General features: G+C 43.7%; 1 protein-coding gene and 1 non-coding gene across 2 annotated transcripts in view; one reads left to right on the top strand and one right to left on the bottom strand.

Moving 5' to 3' along the window:
* The window catches only part of WDR43 (WD repeat domain 43), a 44,635-nt gene extending 33,461 nt beyond the window's left edge, over positions 1-11,174 (bottom strand). The window contains exons 1-2 of the mRNA XM_075536112.1: positions 10,908-11,174; positions 4,547-4,684 (exon numbers count right to left, since the gene is read on the bottom strand). Of these exons, the coding sequence (XP_075392227.1) occupies positions 4,547-4,684; positions 10,908-11,132 (363 nt within the window). The 5' untranslated portion in view covers positions 11,133-11,174. The remainder of the gene's footprint in view (positions 1-4,546; positions 4,685-10,907) is intronic.
* A 4,939-nt stretch (positions 11,175-16,113) lies between these two features.
* Positions 16,114-16,220, top strand: LOC142431124 (U6 spliceosomal RNA). The gene has a single exon (XR_012780691.1). It is a non-coding gene; the product is annotated as a U6 spliceosomal RNA (small nuclear RNA).
* The last annotated feature ends 708 nt before the right edge of the window (positions 16,221-16,928 follow it).

The following is a 16,928-nucleotide window of genomic DNA, read 5'->3' as shown; positions in this document are numbered from 1 at the left end:
CACCCCATCGGACCTGACTGAAGGACACACCTAGAGATAAAAAAAAAAATCATACCTTGATCTATTTACAGTTTTTCTTTCTTTTTAAAATTTTTTTTCAATTAATTTATTCTTCTATGGGTCATTGATTTTCTTTTTGTTGTCATCGCTGTGCTCTCATTCGTAGCCTATTTTGCTATGGCTTGATTTTGGGTGCATATTATTATCTCTACAGATCTATCTAGATAAGACAGGCTGGATGAAAAGTCTGGAGAAAACAACGGAACCAATGGTTCTGGGGAGACATGGGAGAGGAGGAGACGGGGGGGGGGGGGGGGGGATGTCTAGAAGGTGGTGCTAACCAACCCAGGGACAGGGGAGCAAGAAGTAATCCAAAATCAGTGGGAAGAAGGGTGTGAGAGGCCTGATAGGGATTCAGCAAGGGCAATGTAACCGAGAGAAACTGCTGAAACCCAAATGAAGGCTGAGCATGATAGTGGGACAAGAGGAAAGTAAAAGGAAATAGAGGAAAGAACTAGATGACAAAGGGTATTTATAGAGGTCTAAATACTGGCCACGTACACATGTAAATATATTTATATAGGAGGGTGGGGAAATAGATCTACGTGCATATATTTATAGGTTTAGTATTAAGGCAGCAGATGGACATTTGACCTCTCCACTCAAGTACTTACTCAAAGCAAGAACATTTTGCTCTATTAAATGGGCTCTATTAAATTGCTCTATTAAATGATGCACACCTTCCCGACAGGATCATTGAAGACACATGTGTGCATAAGCAAATGCGGTGAAGAAAGCTGATGGTGCCTGGCTATCAAAAGATAAACCATCTGGGGTCTTAAAGGCTTGAAGATAAACAAGTGGCCATCTGGCTGAGAAGCATCAAAGCCCACATGGAAGAAGCACACCAGCCTGTCTGACCACGAGGTGTAGAAGGAACCAGTTAACAGACATCAAAGAACAAAAAATCATATCAGTGGGTGCCCACCTTCCCGATAGGATCACTGAAGACAAATGTGTGCATAAGCAAATGTGAAGAAAGCTGATGGTGCCTGGCTATCAAAAGATATAGCGTCTAGGGTTTTAAAGACTTTAACAAGCGGCCATCTAGCTCGGAAGCATCAAAAGCCCACATGGAAGAAGCATACCAGCCTGTGTGACCACAAACTGTAGAACGGATCAGGTATCAAGCATCAAAGAACAAAAAATCATATCATTGTAAATGTGGGTGAGTGCAGAGTGGAGACTCAAAGCCCATCGGTAGGCAACTGGACACCCCTTACTGAAGGGTTGTGGGGAGGAGATGAGCCAGTCATGGTACAGGGTAGCAACAATGAAACATGTAACTTTCCTCTAGTTCTTAAATGCTTCCTCCACCCCACTATCATGATCCCAATTCTACCTTACAAATCTGGCTAGACCAGAGGATGTACATTGGTACAGATAGCAACTGGCAAAACAGGGAGTCATAACAGATGACCCCTTCAGGACCAGTGGTGAGAGTGCTGATGCCTGCAGAGAGTGTGGGGTCGAAAGGAGGTACCAATTACAAGAATCTACATATAGCCTCCTCCTTGGGGGATGAACAGTAGAGAATAGGGCAGGGGGAGACATCAGATAGTGTAACACATGACAAAATAATAATTTATGAAAGGTTTATGAGGGAGGGGGAAAATGAGGAGCCGTTATTAAGGGCTCAAGTAGAAGGCAAATGTTTTGAGAATGATGATGGCAACAAATGTACATATGTGCTTGACACAATAGATGTATGTATGGATTGTGATAAGAATTGTACAAGCCCCTTAAGTGGAGAGCAAATGCTTTGAAAATGATTAGGGCAAAGAATGCAGATGTGTGCTTTATATAATTGATGTATGTATATGTATGGATTGTGATAAGAGTTGTATGAGCCCCTAAACAAAATGTAAAAAAAAAGAATTGCACGGGAACCCAATAAAATGATTTTTTAAATGAGCCCCAAAACAGTGTGTCAGGAAAGAAATCACTGTTTCTTCAGATAAATGTTAGCTATTCGCTGGTGTGATGAACTGTGCCATATGAACAATCTTTACACATATTCAGATGAGCAAGACGCTCACTAGTGGGCACCGAAGAATGAAGATGAGCAAATTCAAGGCTCTCTTATCACTCATTTTCCAGGACAAGGGCTCTTAAGTAGAGCAGATGCTAAACCAGCTACCTACACTGTGAGCAACTGCCATTTTTACTCTACCTACCTATAAATCGGATGCAAACTCAGTACAGGCCCTCCAAAGCCTAGATAGACCAGCTCCCCACATCATCCCAACCCCCCTCTCATCGCCAGACCATCCTCACCCTCACCTTTGGAGTTCCTCTGGGTAAATTATCCCTGGTAATTAATACACCTGTGAGGTATCGAAATAATTTGTAAAGAAATTCTAGGCTCTAGAGAATGGTCAATGGTGGCAATGCTGCTTTCAATCTATAAGGAGGCCTCAAAAGTGGAGGAAAGTGCAATGAATTAAAAGAGAATAGAACTTTTCTGTGACCCTTTGAAGCCCCTCATCCAAGTATCTTTTCGGAATAGACTTGTACACAGTGTACAAGTACAACACCCTCCCTGCTTCAGTTGCAATTACCAAAACTCCCCCAGCTTTACTACTATGTATCAAGAGCCATCCTGCTCAAACTCTTTTAAGACTCAGCAATTACAAGTTACTGTTTGGTAACAACAAAATTTGGAAGCCAAGTAAAAGTCCATCTAATACAGGAGAATTCTAGGTAGTCATTACAGATGTTTGTGACCAGTTTTGGGCAATCCTGTCTATGAAAATATACTGCATGCTCTTGAAAGAAATCACGATGTAAAATCCAATAAAAAGCTAGAGTCCAACCATATTGTTTAAACATGTACATAAAACCAAGAATTGACACAAAAGTAGAAACAGCTCTTCTCTTGGTAATAGGTTTAAGTATAACTTTTCCCTTTTTAACACTGTTACATTCCAAATTTTGTCTTATTCATACACATCCAATGTATCCCTTTTTATTGGACCCCAGTGAACAAAATTAGGTTGTAACAGATACTGTCTGATGCCATTGAAGCTGCTGTCTTCTCAGGGCCAAGCCCAAGCTTCTCGGCCCAGCTATATCATGTTGGGACTATACCTCTGCGATCTGAGCCCCTACCTAGTCAACTCTGCCAGCAAGGGGTATGGGGCGGAGACTAGCAGGGACAAGAGGCTTATTCCTTCCTGTCGCATTCGCATCACCACCGATGCTTTCTGACTCCAGCAGCAACGATTGCCTCCAACAGCAGCTGGACCCACCATGCAACTGTCCAACAGAGAACCAGTCTCGACATCTGCTCCAGTCGGCAGAAGCCTCCACCTCAGAGGATGCACCCCACTCTCAGGAGGTCCCTTCTCCAAAGACAGCAGCAGCACCAGAGCAGCGCAGCACCTGGTCCTAAGGGAGCTGGGCTTCAGGTCTACAGTGCTCCTCCTGCATTTTGATAAGCCCCCCTCCGCCTCTCTTTTTTACTTTAAGACAATTCTTTAGAGTAAATCTTCTCTTCAAATAACTCAGGTGGTTGCAGCTACTACCTGGTCCCTGACTGATACTGCCCCGCTCTCAGGCCATAAAGCCAGCCCAACATGGGAAATGTAAACACAAGAAGGAAGGTGGAGAGAAAGTCTATACCCACAGGCCCTTTCAACCCTTTCTTCTCCCTGGAATTTACGTTTTTGTTGGACCTTAGTAATTAAGGGTAGAGTTTAGGAGGAATAATCAGGAGTGGTGGGGTAGACAAGGGCGACAATTCATGATCAGAACCCTTCACTTCTCATCTTTTTCTGACTGAAAACAGCTTATATGCTCGTGCGTTCATAATAACATTTTCAATGTTACTGCTAGTGCTAACTCCAAGCTGGAGATTAATCTCTCCCGATAACGGAAGAGCAGCATCAAACGAAGCTGCCCAAGATGCAGTGGAGCTGTGCAGTTCCATAAGGCTTTTAGTTAGCTGCAGGTGGCTTTTGTAATGAATTAGAATTACGCAGCATTACCATTCAGCACCTCAGTCATGGGAGTCATATTTCAAGTGCTCAGCAGCTACATGTGGCTAGAGCCTCTTGCACGGGACAACACAGATTCAGACCGTTTCCACCAGCGCCAGTTCAACTGGACAATACCGCAATGACTGTGCTTAAGAGCTCCAAACTCCAGAACCAGACGCCCAGTTCAACTCCTTGTTCTACCAGTTACTAGCTGCATCACCTCAGGAAAATACATTACCGAAACCTTCAATTATCTGGCTGGAATTGGGAGTACTGCTGTGAAAATTAAAATAATAACATACCTAAAGTACTTATGACAGTGTTTGACTAATAAGGACTGGGTACCTATCATGGCTATTATCAACTATTACTTGCTATTCAGTACTACACACGACTGTCTCTAGCACAAGTCCTACCACACATTCGGAAGAGCTTTGTCTTCAATGAATCTCTAATTATGAGTTTCCCTTTCATCTTCTATAGAGAAAATACCCACACATACTTACTATTAATTTACTGTGTAACTCTCCTTTTACTGTGCTGTATAATAAGATGCTACCAACTGCTGTCCCAAGAGCCAACAAGTCAACCTGATCACTCGTTCCTTTAGCCTCTGATTTCCGTTTTTTCCGCTGGGGAGTTTCCTGTACAGTGAAAAAAAAAAAAAGAACAATCTTTTAGTTAGTTATTTCAAACACTAAAAAATCATTAATGCACAAATGGTCCGTCAACCTGTAAAAAAAAATGAGATTCCTACTTAGAAATACTTTTTTTAAAGAGGGAGACTTTCTCAGATGATTTCTTTCTCAATACATTTGGCGGGGGCACATTCCAATGACGAAAGCATATTCTGAGTTCTCAGTCTCCAACCATTCCTATTCACTTGGCACACTTCCATTTCTCCTAAGAAGCCCAAGAAGTTAATGTTGCTTCCAAGTCTCAGAAAAAATAACCACTCTTCCTAAAAGGTCCAAGTGAAACTTCCCGTGGGCGGCCAGGGGATCCTGTATAGGTAGCTACATCACATTCTTACAGAGCCCTAGGAATTCCTACACATCCCCTACACATCCCCTCAGGATCTTAGTAAAACGTAGGTTCTGATTGAGTCGAACTCAAATAAAAATCCTCAGGCAAGGAAGCTGAAACAAAATGAACTCACTGAAGCCCTCTACCATACCCAAGCAGCCAATTCTTAATTGTTCCCTTTTGCGTCTGTCCCCTTCCCCAACCACCCCCTATCTTTTCTTTCTAGTTTAAATGTCCAGGAAAGGGGGTTCAAATGCCTTGACATTCATAAATAGGCATTTGCTTCCATCTGAGTCAACCAACAACTGTAACTAGTGGGGAAGCTCAGAGCGCTTGACAAGTTGCTCTAGTGATTGCTTCAAGGAATGGTGTAGAGCAGCGGTTCTCAACCTGTGGGTCACGGCCCCTTTGGAGGTCCAGTGTTGCTTTCACAGGGGTCGCCTGCTTCCTAACAGTAGCAAAATGACAGCTATGAAGTAGTAAGGAAAATAAACTTATGGCTGGGGGTCACAACGAGGAACTGCATTAAAGGGTCGCAGCATTAGGAAGGTTGAGAACCGCTGGTGTAGACCCATGCTAACCTGGTGACTCGATGAGGTAAGAGACACAACTTTCAAACTAGTGGCAACTGCTGCCAGACTTTCATTTCAAAAGTGATGCCAACAGATCATGCCTATCAAAAAATAAAAATCAAATGATCACAACTTAAGAGCACTACAATTAAGAGTTTATAATACTGAAAATTATTTACAATTCCAGAGTTTCTCTTCAACATTGAGTTCTTTATGAAGAACGTCTGAAACCTCATTCTTTCCAAGGAAAACAGACCAATACTACAAAAAATTAACATCTTCTTAAAGGTGCAGGACTGCTACTCTACAGTACAAAGAAGTCCAAGACACATAAAAATCTGCCCAAGAATAATCAATGAAATACTACAATGTTACATAGGAATACTAGAGTATATATACTTAGCTTTTTCTTTCTATTATTTTATGGGGAATGTTACATTTGAAAACAGATTCATTGAACACAGCTAAAAAAAAGGTAGAAAAGACTGAGCAATAATAAAACAATAAGTTAACTTTTTACACACAATAAAAGTAATCCTGAGAAATGTATCTACATTAATAGAGCCAGAGAAGTTACAATTAAAATCCAGAGTATAGTCTGATGGTCTCATCAGTAACAACTCATTCACTGGCAACATGACTGTGAGTTGATAGCAATTTTTAAGTCATCACTGACCCCAGAAGAGGTGCACAAACACCCATTGAAGACAAGAAAAAGGGAAGTATTTATTGGCAAAGTATGCCAACCTCATCAGAAAACTTTTCTATAAAAGCTTCCAGAAAAAAAGAGAGAAAACTCGCTGAGAATTTTTTTTAAAAAGCTTCCAGAAAAAGAAAATACAACTTCTGCTCTTTTTCACTTTGAGGTCAAATAAACATGATCGACATTGAAGTTTCTTGAGGAGAATCACTCGCTTCACATTATCATTAAAAAGCAAAAGTTGTTCTTCAAATCAATCATTATCATAGTGTTAATGTTTCTATGAGCAAAATCCTTATTATTTTTTGGGGGGTGGTGTTAAACTCGAGCAGGAGAAGGCCTCCTCACATGACATATGCCTAACTTTTACGTTTATTGCTCTAAATCTAATTATTTAATTTCAAGCTATTGATTCACGTATGCCTACTCTGGGCTGAATGAATGTGGAGAGAGGCTCGGTTCCTGAAAGGCCTGGGGCTGAAGGCCAAAGCCATGTGTGATCTGTTAAGGCTACTACGTCTTTTTGAAAGCGACAGGCAGAATGAGCTGAGCCATAAATACAATCCCAAAATCTTGTGAGTAAAGTTTGATCCGGAGGATAATCTGTGCCTAATTTATCTAAGCCAATTGTACGGAGCAAGAGAAGGCACCCCAGGAAGAAGTACATCTGGGATCAAAGATGCTCTAGCCTGAGACCTCAACCTACAAAGGGGTCACAAAGAGAGCCGGTACCCTCACTCACAAAAACATGCATTTTGTCACTAAGACAAATTTTACAGGTGCATTTATCCTTACCGTGCACTAACCTGCTAATATTTTCTATTCTCTATCATTTTTCTTATGCAATCACAACTCATCAGTTTCACCGTCCACTAATATAACAAAACCTACTTGTAAAAATACTGACTTCTCAAAAACAAACCAAATTCATTGACCTATGCCAAAGTTTTCAATATCACAACTCAATTAGTCTCCTGGAGATCCCACTGCAAGGCCTCTCTTTAGCAAAATTTTAAAAACCAAAAAGACAGTTCTCTTCAAGTGAGTTCTGACTCTGAGGCCCCAGGAGTGGTCTTCTCTTGCTGCCACTTAGTCTGGCACTTCAGTTTCACAGATCACAAAGAGCAGACTGCCTTGCAGATATGTGTACACGCACAAGTTATGTCAGAACAGTTGCATTCCAATACACAGAAGCTTCTGCTTCTGAGGAGGGAAACCAAGGCAAACCGTATTTTCCTCTTTTCAAGTTGAAATAATGGAGACATTTCATGCAGCAACAAAAGAAAAACGCATCTGGATTATGCTACCTCTCTCAAGGGTGTTGAAGGAACCCTGGTGGCATAGTGGTTACGAGTTGGGCTGCTAAATGTAAGGTTCAGAAGTTCAAAACCACCAGTCGGTATGTGGGAGAAAAGACCAGGCTTTCTACTCCTGTAAAGTTTTTTCAGTCTCGGCAACCCACAGGGGCAGTTCTATCCTGCCCAACAGGGTGTCTATGAGTCGTAATGAACTCAACAGCAGTGAGAGCTAAAAGATGGGAGTGGGGTCCTCAGTTCAGATTTTCTCCTTTTGGCCCGTCTTAATGTCTGGAAAGTCAAAAGCCTGGTGCTCCAAGTACGGAGCAGTGTGGGTCAGCTCAGCTAAAGTGACAGAGAAACAGCACAGACAAGGGCTGATGCTGGAAAGCGAGAGGAGCAGCAGGATGGGAAGGGGGGTGGGTGGAGGCATTGAAACAACAGGGGACGTTCAGGCCCTGTCACTTAGCATCTCAGCCTCTAAGTTTACAGAAATAAACCCAAACTGCTGACCTTGTGGTTAGCAGCCCAATATGTGACCCCTACGCCACATGGGCTCCTCTCCATCCTGTATGGGAGTAGCACGGTCCAGGTATGTGTCTGTTCAATGTGGTCTTGGGATCTCTCCAGTTTTTAAACTTCAAGCTAAGTGGTAGGGACTAGTAGCATGGGTTTCAAAATGACTTTCCTTTCATGCCTCACCTGCTCAGACTCATGGAAAATGTTAAAAGATGGGCTTCAATTGCATGAAGGTACCTTGAAACTTAAGTCGCAAGGGGCTCTGCGAATATCACCTATCTGGTCGGTCAATCTGTCTCTCTACACGGTCTGAGATTATTTCCTGGTCTTCATTAGGTCTCCTTCCCGCAAGCTCCATCAGAATTGCTCAGTTACTGTGCAAAAACTCTAAAACTATTGTGACAGACATGAAAATATTGTCATTCTGAAGCCAAGAGCAAAAGACAGCCATCTGACTTTCTAGCATTGATAAAATGGTGCCTTAGCCCATTACCCAGATGCAGCAGCAACTCAGTTTGCCAGAGAGGACTTTCATTCACCTGTGGGCGAGTGGCAAACTGGCTTCCGTTTAGGAATACAGTGCTGTGTGATAAAATGGGCCTAGGCCCAGATTCATGCAGTCTTTAACAACTCGCTTCATCTATTAAGCGCTTTAACTACATGCCAGGCCATTCATGTACACTGCCTCGGTTAAGACGCTAAGGACCCTGAAGGCGGTATTTTCTGTTTCCCGGTTGGGTGTTTGTGCCAGGACCTTACCAAGGGCTGCAAACCCTCGGACTCAACGAGGTCAAAATAAAAGGATTGGTTTCAATGAGATGAGGACATCTTAAAACTTAAGTAGCAAGCAACGTATAATCCAGAGACCAGAGGAAACTTGAAGCATTTCATTCCTTATATCTTCACGTATCACGCAACTTTAATTTCCATAATGTATGTGCAAGTTTGTTTTAAGACAAATCTCTCCCTGATTTCCAAGTAAAACTAAGGGTCCAGGAGGCTATATCCCCCAAAAGGACTGGCTGATCTCTACCTTCCTTCTAGCTCTCATTTCAGTGACTAAGGGACGGATGCTGTGACATGTGTAACCACAACTGCTTCATGACTTTTGGCCAAGACACTGAATCTTTCTTAGTTCTGATTCTCAGTTTTTAGAAGGACAAACATTTCATGGGGCTGTTGTTCCATTTGGAGCTTTGGGCAAATTGCTGCCTGAGTTTTTCCAAAGCCAGTTTCCTCTTCTAAGGCAAAAAACCCCTTCCTTATGCTGAGTTCACTGTACAAAATATTGTGTCAATAACAGTAACAGTAATTAATACTTGTATCCCTTAAAAAAACATGAGTTGTCCTAAGTGCTTTATGTGTTTGTGGACTTTACAACCCCCATTAAGTGGATACTATTACCCCCATTGGGGAAATATAGGCACAATTACTACTATTAAACAGGGCCTGGACTCAAAATTTCAATATTTCCCTCTAAGCATTAGTTTTTTCTCATATATAGAACTATTAAAATACAAACATTTTTTAAATGCCTCAAACTCACTGCCCTGGGTTGATTCCAACTCACAGTGACCACAATAAACAATTTCACAAAGAAATATGCAGTAAGCTCTAATTTTAATGGCAAACATTAAGTAAAAGAAGGAAACAGTCCAATTCTGTGTAAGTGATTCAAGAGCACAGATGGGTTTTCTTCTACTACTTAAGGGGAGTCATTTCATTGAGAAATTACAAAAGTCTAACCTAAAATCTTAAAAGCCTCTGAACACATTCAAAGTATAGCAAGTCAGATGCATTAATTAGTCCCGTCCCCAAAATTAGCAGGTGGTATTGGGAGTAATAAAATCTATCCTAAATACTAGAGTTCGAGTTTTAAACCGAGTTATTGCTAAGTACTACACACCTCACAATGCCTGATGCCCCCAAATCACGAGTAATTGGGTCCAGCTACTCTCTAGCTGCAGTTACCACGTGCGTGTGAGATGGAGCAGATGTGGTCCAGTGAGTCAACGCTGACTGACAGACGCCCTACCTGAGATGAAGGTCCCTAACAGTGTGAAAAGTCTCCCATAACTTTTGCTCGGGGCCCCTAAACCCTGATCATATTCAATGTAATGGGCCACTTCATTTTACCTGCAGATCCTAAAACGCAAGGAGGAGGAGGTTCAGAAGGCTGAGGATACAGAGGCACCGGGAAAGCCCAGAGTTTCAAGAGAGTCACAGTCTCTGAACGTGGAAGAGAACACGTGGTGAGCCAGAACTCCGACGGGGAGAGGGGTGAAGCTTGGGGCAAAGGAAGTGGCCAGTGTAAGGCGCAGGTGGGTACCTAGGGCAAAGCTGAAGAAGGGGGCCGGGAGCGGGGAAGCGTCAAACACCCCCAAGGAGAGGCACTGTCAACAGCTCGGGCTCCGATGCGTGCAAGAGGATACGCGAGGCCCGACGGGAGGAAGCGGCGCTGGGGGACCGGGGCTCCTGGCGAATATGGCGACACGTCCAGGCGACAGTGGACCGCAAACTGCAAGGGGCCCATCCGCAGAGCTCCCGGCCCGGGCCCAGGGATCGGGCCGCGCCCTCTCAGCTGCACACCAACCAGGCCGCACACGGGGCTGGCGGCGCGGGCCCAGTCGGCGCCGCCGTCTCGCCCCGAGCCTCCGCGAGCCACGCGCGATCTCCGCCGACGCGCCGCCGAGCCAAGGGGCTCCTGGGCCCAGCCCGGGCGGGCGCCCGCCCCGCGCCGGCCCGTTCGCTTTACCTTGGCCAGCAGCCGCGCTGGCGCCCAGGCCAGGCAGGTACAGGTACCGCTGAGGTGCGCGGAAGGCACGTACTCCTGGTGCAGCCGGTTGTTGCCTGTCTCCCACACTCGCAGGTGACCGTCTGTCGAGGCCAACGCAAACAAGGCCTGGCTGTGGGGAGAGAAGGCGCAGGGGACCCCTGACCGGGACAGGGGGTCGGCGCTACCGCCGCCGCCCGCCGCCATTGCAGCTCTCCTCCGCGGCAGCCACGTGTTCGCCCGTGCGCAGGCGCACCGGCGCGGGGCGGGGCCTGCGGGAGGAAATGGGGCGGGGGAGCGCCAGGCGCCGAAGGAGTGGCTCTGGGCGACGCAAGCGGGCGCTGGGCGGGGCCACCCCGGCGACGGTGGCCCTGCGGGGCCGATCGCTAACGCGTTCTGAGAGGGAGACCTGGACTCCGGAATCCAGAGGAAGGCCCGTTCCTTTCGTGTGGGCTGGGGGTGGGGGGCTCTAACTTGACTGAACGAAATGTTGGAAATAAATATTTAAGCAGAAGTCCATGACTGGGACTGTGCTTTCCCTGTTCTCTTCCATACTGGATTCTTGCACAGCCAAGATCACAATTTGGCCAATCGTAATAGTTCAGATAAACATGGCTATCTCCTCTAATTTCATCTGCTTCAGATAGACGGTTTTCAGGGTCTTCATAATATTTCACCGAACTTGTGAGATGCAATCGAATCGGTTCCGACTTACAGCGACCCTACAGCACAACAGAACAAAACAGCACTGGGCCCTGCACCGTCCTCAGATGTTATGTGTGAGCCCATCAATGCAGCTACCGTCTCAAGCCATCTTGGCAAAGTGCTTCCTCTTTTTCCCTGTCCCTCTACTTTCCCAAGCATGGTGCCCGTCTCCAGGGACCGGTCTTCCCCTGGTCTGGCCAAAGTACAGGAGACAAGTCTTGCCAACCTGGCCTCTAAGGAGCATTCTGCTGTACTTCTTTCAAAACAGATTTGTTTGTTCTTTGGGCACTTTCCATATTCTTCTCTGGCAAAGGATATCGCCAAACGTACACATTCTAATTCAAAGAATGCCAGGTACAGTTTTGACTACAAAGAGCCGTCACCTCGCAAGAAAGGCAAAAACACCAACCTGAGGACGATGGGAGGACTGCTACGGGTGGCATGGTAATATTTGCATCTCAGAGTGTTGGAAGGCTGTGTGATGGATAATTTGGAAGGAGGTTAAGCTAGATGTTTACAGATGCAGGCGGAGATGCTGGTGACTGACTGGCTTATATAAATGGTGGTGGGGTGAGCAGTTTTAAAAGGTATTTAATAAGCACAGTTAACAGGGAGAGACACAGGCTACGGAGGACTCCCTGAGCAAGGGCGTTTTGGGGACTGATTTACTTAGAATAGTGAATCCCTAAGATAGTAAACCCCAGAAGAAAAGCAGATTTGTGAAAAGGATGATATTTTCATTCTTGGACTGTTCATGAAAGTTGAGACATCTAATTGTAACTTGAACAAATTAAATGGCACAATAATGGAAGGTACTTAGCCCTGTTGTCCCTAGGGTGGCCACAAGGCTGAACCAACTTGAGCAAGCCAGAAAAACCAAACTCATGGCATGGAGTCAATGATGGCGTGAGGTGAGCCCCTGTCGGTGTCTGAGACTGTAACTGGTCATGGGAGTAGAAAACGCTCTTTCTCCCTTGGAGTGGCTTGTGGCTTCTAACTGCCAACCTTGTGGATTGCAGCCCAACATGTAACCACTACACTACTGAGGCTCCTCCAAACCAACTTGACAACACCAAACAACCACCTACACAAAGCACTATTCTAGGCCCAAGGGTTGCATCAGGACACCGAACGACAAGATTCTTACTCTTGAAGATTATAACCTGGGCAGGAAGGTAACAGGTGCATAAGCTCTCTTTCAGAAAATGTGAACTGCTGTGAAGAGAAATAAAGCAGTTAGAGGTATGTATCAGAGGGAATGGGTTTTTGCAAAGTGTGGCCTCTCTCAGGCCATGCAAAGGCAGAAGAAAGAGAAGTCAACATATAAGAACCACAATCGCAGAGTTCCTGCAAAGTCCAATCATGACTTTGACAGATTAAAAGAAAAGCCAGAATTCCAGGGAAGGTGGAGTGGACTAGCGGACTCACAAGTGATAGTTGCATTTAGAAGAGAGACCCAGAAAGAAAATAATTAGCTGGAGATAGTCAACACCATAGGGCTGTGGTGAGTACATGAACTCATGAATTATAAATTAATTGCATAAAGCTTTTAGAACAGTGCAATTAATTTATAATTCATGAGTTCATGTACTCACCACAGCCCTATGGTTTTGACACTATTCATATTTTACTGTTTTGGGTAAAATATGTGTGCAGATAAGGAATAAAGCTTAGAAGTTGAAGAAGAGCTGAATTTCTGACTGAAGCCATCTTTGGGCATGGACAATCTGACCCAATGAATAATGCCTGATTCATTTTGACCCTCTGATACTCAACAATATCAGTCTTTTGACCCCTCTTCTTCCATAATGTTGGTCTCTGCCTTATCTCCCACCTTGTCATGAAAGTAACTACACCCCCTCCATAATCCCAACATCATGCACCTCAATTTCCAACCACTTACTTTCTTTCATATTCTCCCCTTTAGTCCCCAACAAGTCCACTACTGCTACCCCCAACCTTCAGTGTATGGATCCTACAGTCTTTTCACTAGCCCTCACCCAGTCCTCCCTGGTCTAGCCGATGTATCTTCCCTTCCCACTCCAGCCCTCACATATCTTCAATCATTATAATACTCAACTTGCGTACCTCATTCCAACCTCATGGTTGTCCCTGGGTAAGACCTCAGCCCTGGTTCCATCTGATTCTCTACCTAAAGGCAGTTAAAAGTGGCTGGACAGAAACCACAGTCATCCCAACCTCTCTTGTATGCACTTTAATTTCAAGATCACTAACTTCCTATGGGAAGTTGATTCTTCTGCCAGGTAATCAAACCATTGTTCCATTATTCATCCAATCCCTTACTCTCCTTGATATTCATTTGTTTTCTGCTGTCATCTCAAACCTCATCCTCTTCCCCTCATTTTCAATGGATGACTTTGCTTCCTATTTCCTAAGAAAATAGAAGCAATCCTAAGAGAACTTCCATATATTCCCACTCCCATAGACTCTAGTGGCCTGTGCCCATCTGCTCTCTGCCTCTCCTGGCACGAAGGGCGAATGGTCCAAACTTCTGGCAAGGCTATCCTTCATTTCCGTTCTGGGTCCCATCCCTACTTGCCCCTGCAAGGATACTCAACAACAATAAAAAACCCTCACTGCCACTGAGTGGATTCTGGTTCCCCCCAAAAGAAATTCTCTAAAATTACTTCAAGGACATTGTGTTAGTCTTGGTAGACTAGAGAAACAAACTCATAAACATGCATATGTGTATAAGAAAGAGCTTTATATACAAGAGCAATTGAATATTCAGAAAATGTTCCAGCCCAGTCCTGATCAAGTTTATAAGTCTGATAGTAGCCCATTAGTCCAATACCAATCTATAAAGTCCTCTTCAGATTCACAAAACACATGCAATAAACATGTTGCTATTTCTCCGTTGACCACCATCCTTTTAACCTTTTATTGTGAATTAGGAGAAAGTTTATAGAGCAAAATCAGTTTTCCATTCAACAGTTCACATGCATGTTGTTTCATGTCACTGAATTCTTTCCTCCTTGACCACAGTTTCCCCTCCAGGTACTAACCCAATCCTGTCTTTACAACAAAGCTCTACATACATGCACACAAGGATGTCAAAAGCTATTGACACCCAGGTTCCACTTCTTACAGGCACAGGCTGATTCCAAACAGAACATATTCAGCCATGTCTGTGTGAGCAGTGGGTGGGTGCAACCAGTCCTCTCGGTAATACATCTGTCTTAGTCTCCTGAGGGTGCTCTCAAGAACTCCAGTCAAAACAATGGCTTCCCGGGGGATCTGCATGGCCGCTTCCAGTGCAGAAAAGTCACTATTTGGGGGAGATTCCCAGAAGGTGATCTTGCTAGGTATTCTTGAAGGACACGGAATAATACAAGGCCTCATTATGAGGGAGTTTAAGGGAAATTGAAAACTGCACTGGTGAGAAAAAGACCAGGAAAGTTGTGCTAAGGAAAATTTTTTTTCCATATTGACTGTGCCACTAGCTCATGCTTCAAGGGTAGCCAGAACTTTCCTCGGAGAATTGACCTCATTTACCTGACAACCTTCAGACTTTTTTAATATTAAAAATTAACCGTTTTTATTGGCATATAATTCATATACCTTTCTAACTTTACCATATGTGTTACTCTGGGTTGACTACAGAAACAAATTCATAGACACTCATATATATGTAAGAGAAGAGCTTTATCTAAAAGAGCAATTGTATATAAAGAAAACATCCTGGCCCAGTCCAAATGAAGTCCAATATTAGCCCATATACCCGACACCAGTCTATAAATTCCTCTTCAGACTCAAACAACAAAAGCAATGATGCCGAATGCAGGAAAATTCCAGGCCAGTGGGTGGAAAGTCTTGTGGATCCAGTGGCGGTGGAAGCATCTCAGTGCTGGCAGGGGTCTCCACGTGGCTCCTCCAGCTCCAGGGCTCTGGCTCCATCAGCGTGTCTCCATGTGGCTTGTCAATAGGAATATCTTCCAGGGAGAGTGTGTGTCATGCCTCCAGGGAGGAAGACAGGAGTTCCCGGAATCCTCAGAAGAAGGCCATGCCCTCACAGAGGCATGATTGGCTACAACTTGATTGACAGGCTAGACTACACCCCTATAACCTATTCAACATGCTAACATGAATTATGTAACTACCGTACATTTATATGGTTTAAATAACCTGAAAAGGGTTGTTCAACCATCACCGCAATCGATGTTAGAACATTGTCCTCATTCCAATATTCATCATTACCAGTTCTGTATCCCCACAACCTCTCCTGCCACAACCCTAAGAAACTAGCAATCCAGTTACTGTCTCTATAGATTTACCTCATTTTTTCACATTCCCCAAACTCAAGGAACATTGAAAAGCAGCATGATTGGAGTCCCTTGTGACGTGATATAAATCTAAGAACACCGGACTCCTCGGGGAAGGCTTGAAGAGAGGGAAACACAGCCTGCAGAAGAGTCTATTAAGACACAACAGCTTCACATTTTGCTTATAAAAGTTTCCTCTAGTGCTCGCTTCGGCAGCACATATACTAAAATTGGAACGATACAGAGAAGATTAGCATGGCCCCTGCACAGGGATGACACTCAAATTCGTGAAGCATTCCATATTTTAAAAAAAGTTTCCTCTAAAAATATATACTAGTAAAAGTTGCCCCATTTTTAGCTATGCCTTTCTACTTACTCTCATAGTTAAATAAATAAAAGACAGTCTAATTTTCCATGGGACTTTTATCCACATTGTTTCATTAAAACTGCTCTCAAGGTGATGAGTGACTTCCATGACTACGTAAAAATTGCCATTCTAAAATCTTCATCTTTTTTCCCCCAATCATCTTATTGGCATATAATTCATATACCATACAATTAAATAGTTCATTCACATCAAGAAAAGTTGCACAATCACCACCACCACAATCAGTTTTAGAACATTTTCTTCATTCTTGTGCTAATTGTTATTAGCCCCCCATTTCCCCCAACCTTCCCTGCCTGACCTCCAAGGAGCCATTAACTCAGTTTCTGCCTCTATAGATACACCTATCCTGGATTTCTTTTTTTGTTTTGTTTTGTTTTCTTTTTTTTTAAAACAATTTATTAGGGGCTCATACAACTCTTATCACAGTCCATACATATACATACATCAATTGTATAAAGCACATCCATACATTCCTTGCCCCAATCATTCTCAAAGCATTTGCTCTCCACCCTATCATGGATTTCATATACAGAAAATCATTTATTTAAATAACTAAAGTGGATAAAATTCTCTATCGAAAAGAAATCAGAAAATATTAAAAATTAGAATAGAATGAAAACTAGAAAC

This window comes from Tenrec ecaudatus, chromosome 17 (genome assembly GCF_050624435.1).
Source record: "Tenrec ecaudatus isolate mTenEca1 chromosome 17, mTenEca1.hap1, whole genome shotgun sequence".
In the NCBI taxonomy this organism is placed as follows: domain Eukaryota; kingdom Metazoa; phylum Chordata; class Mammalia; order Afrosoricida; family Tenrecidae; genus Tenrec; species Tenrec ecaudatus.
This window is presented reverse-complemented; position numbering and strand designations above follow the sequence as displayed.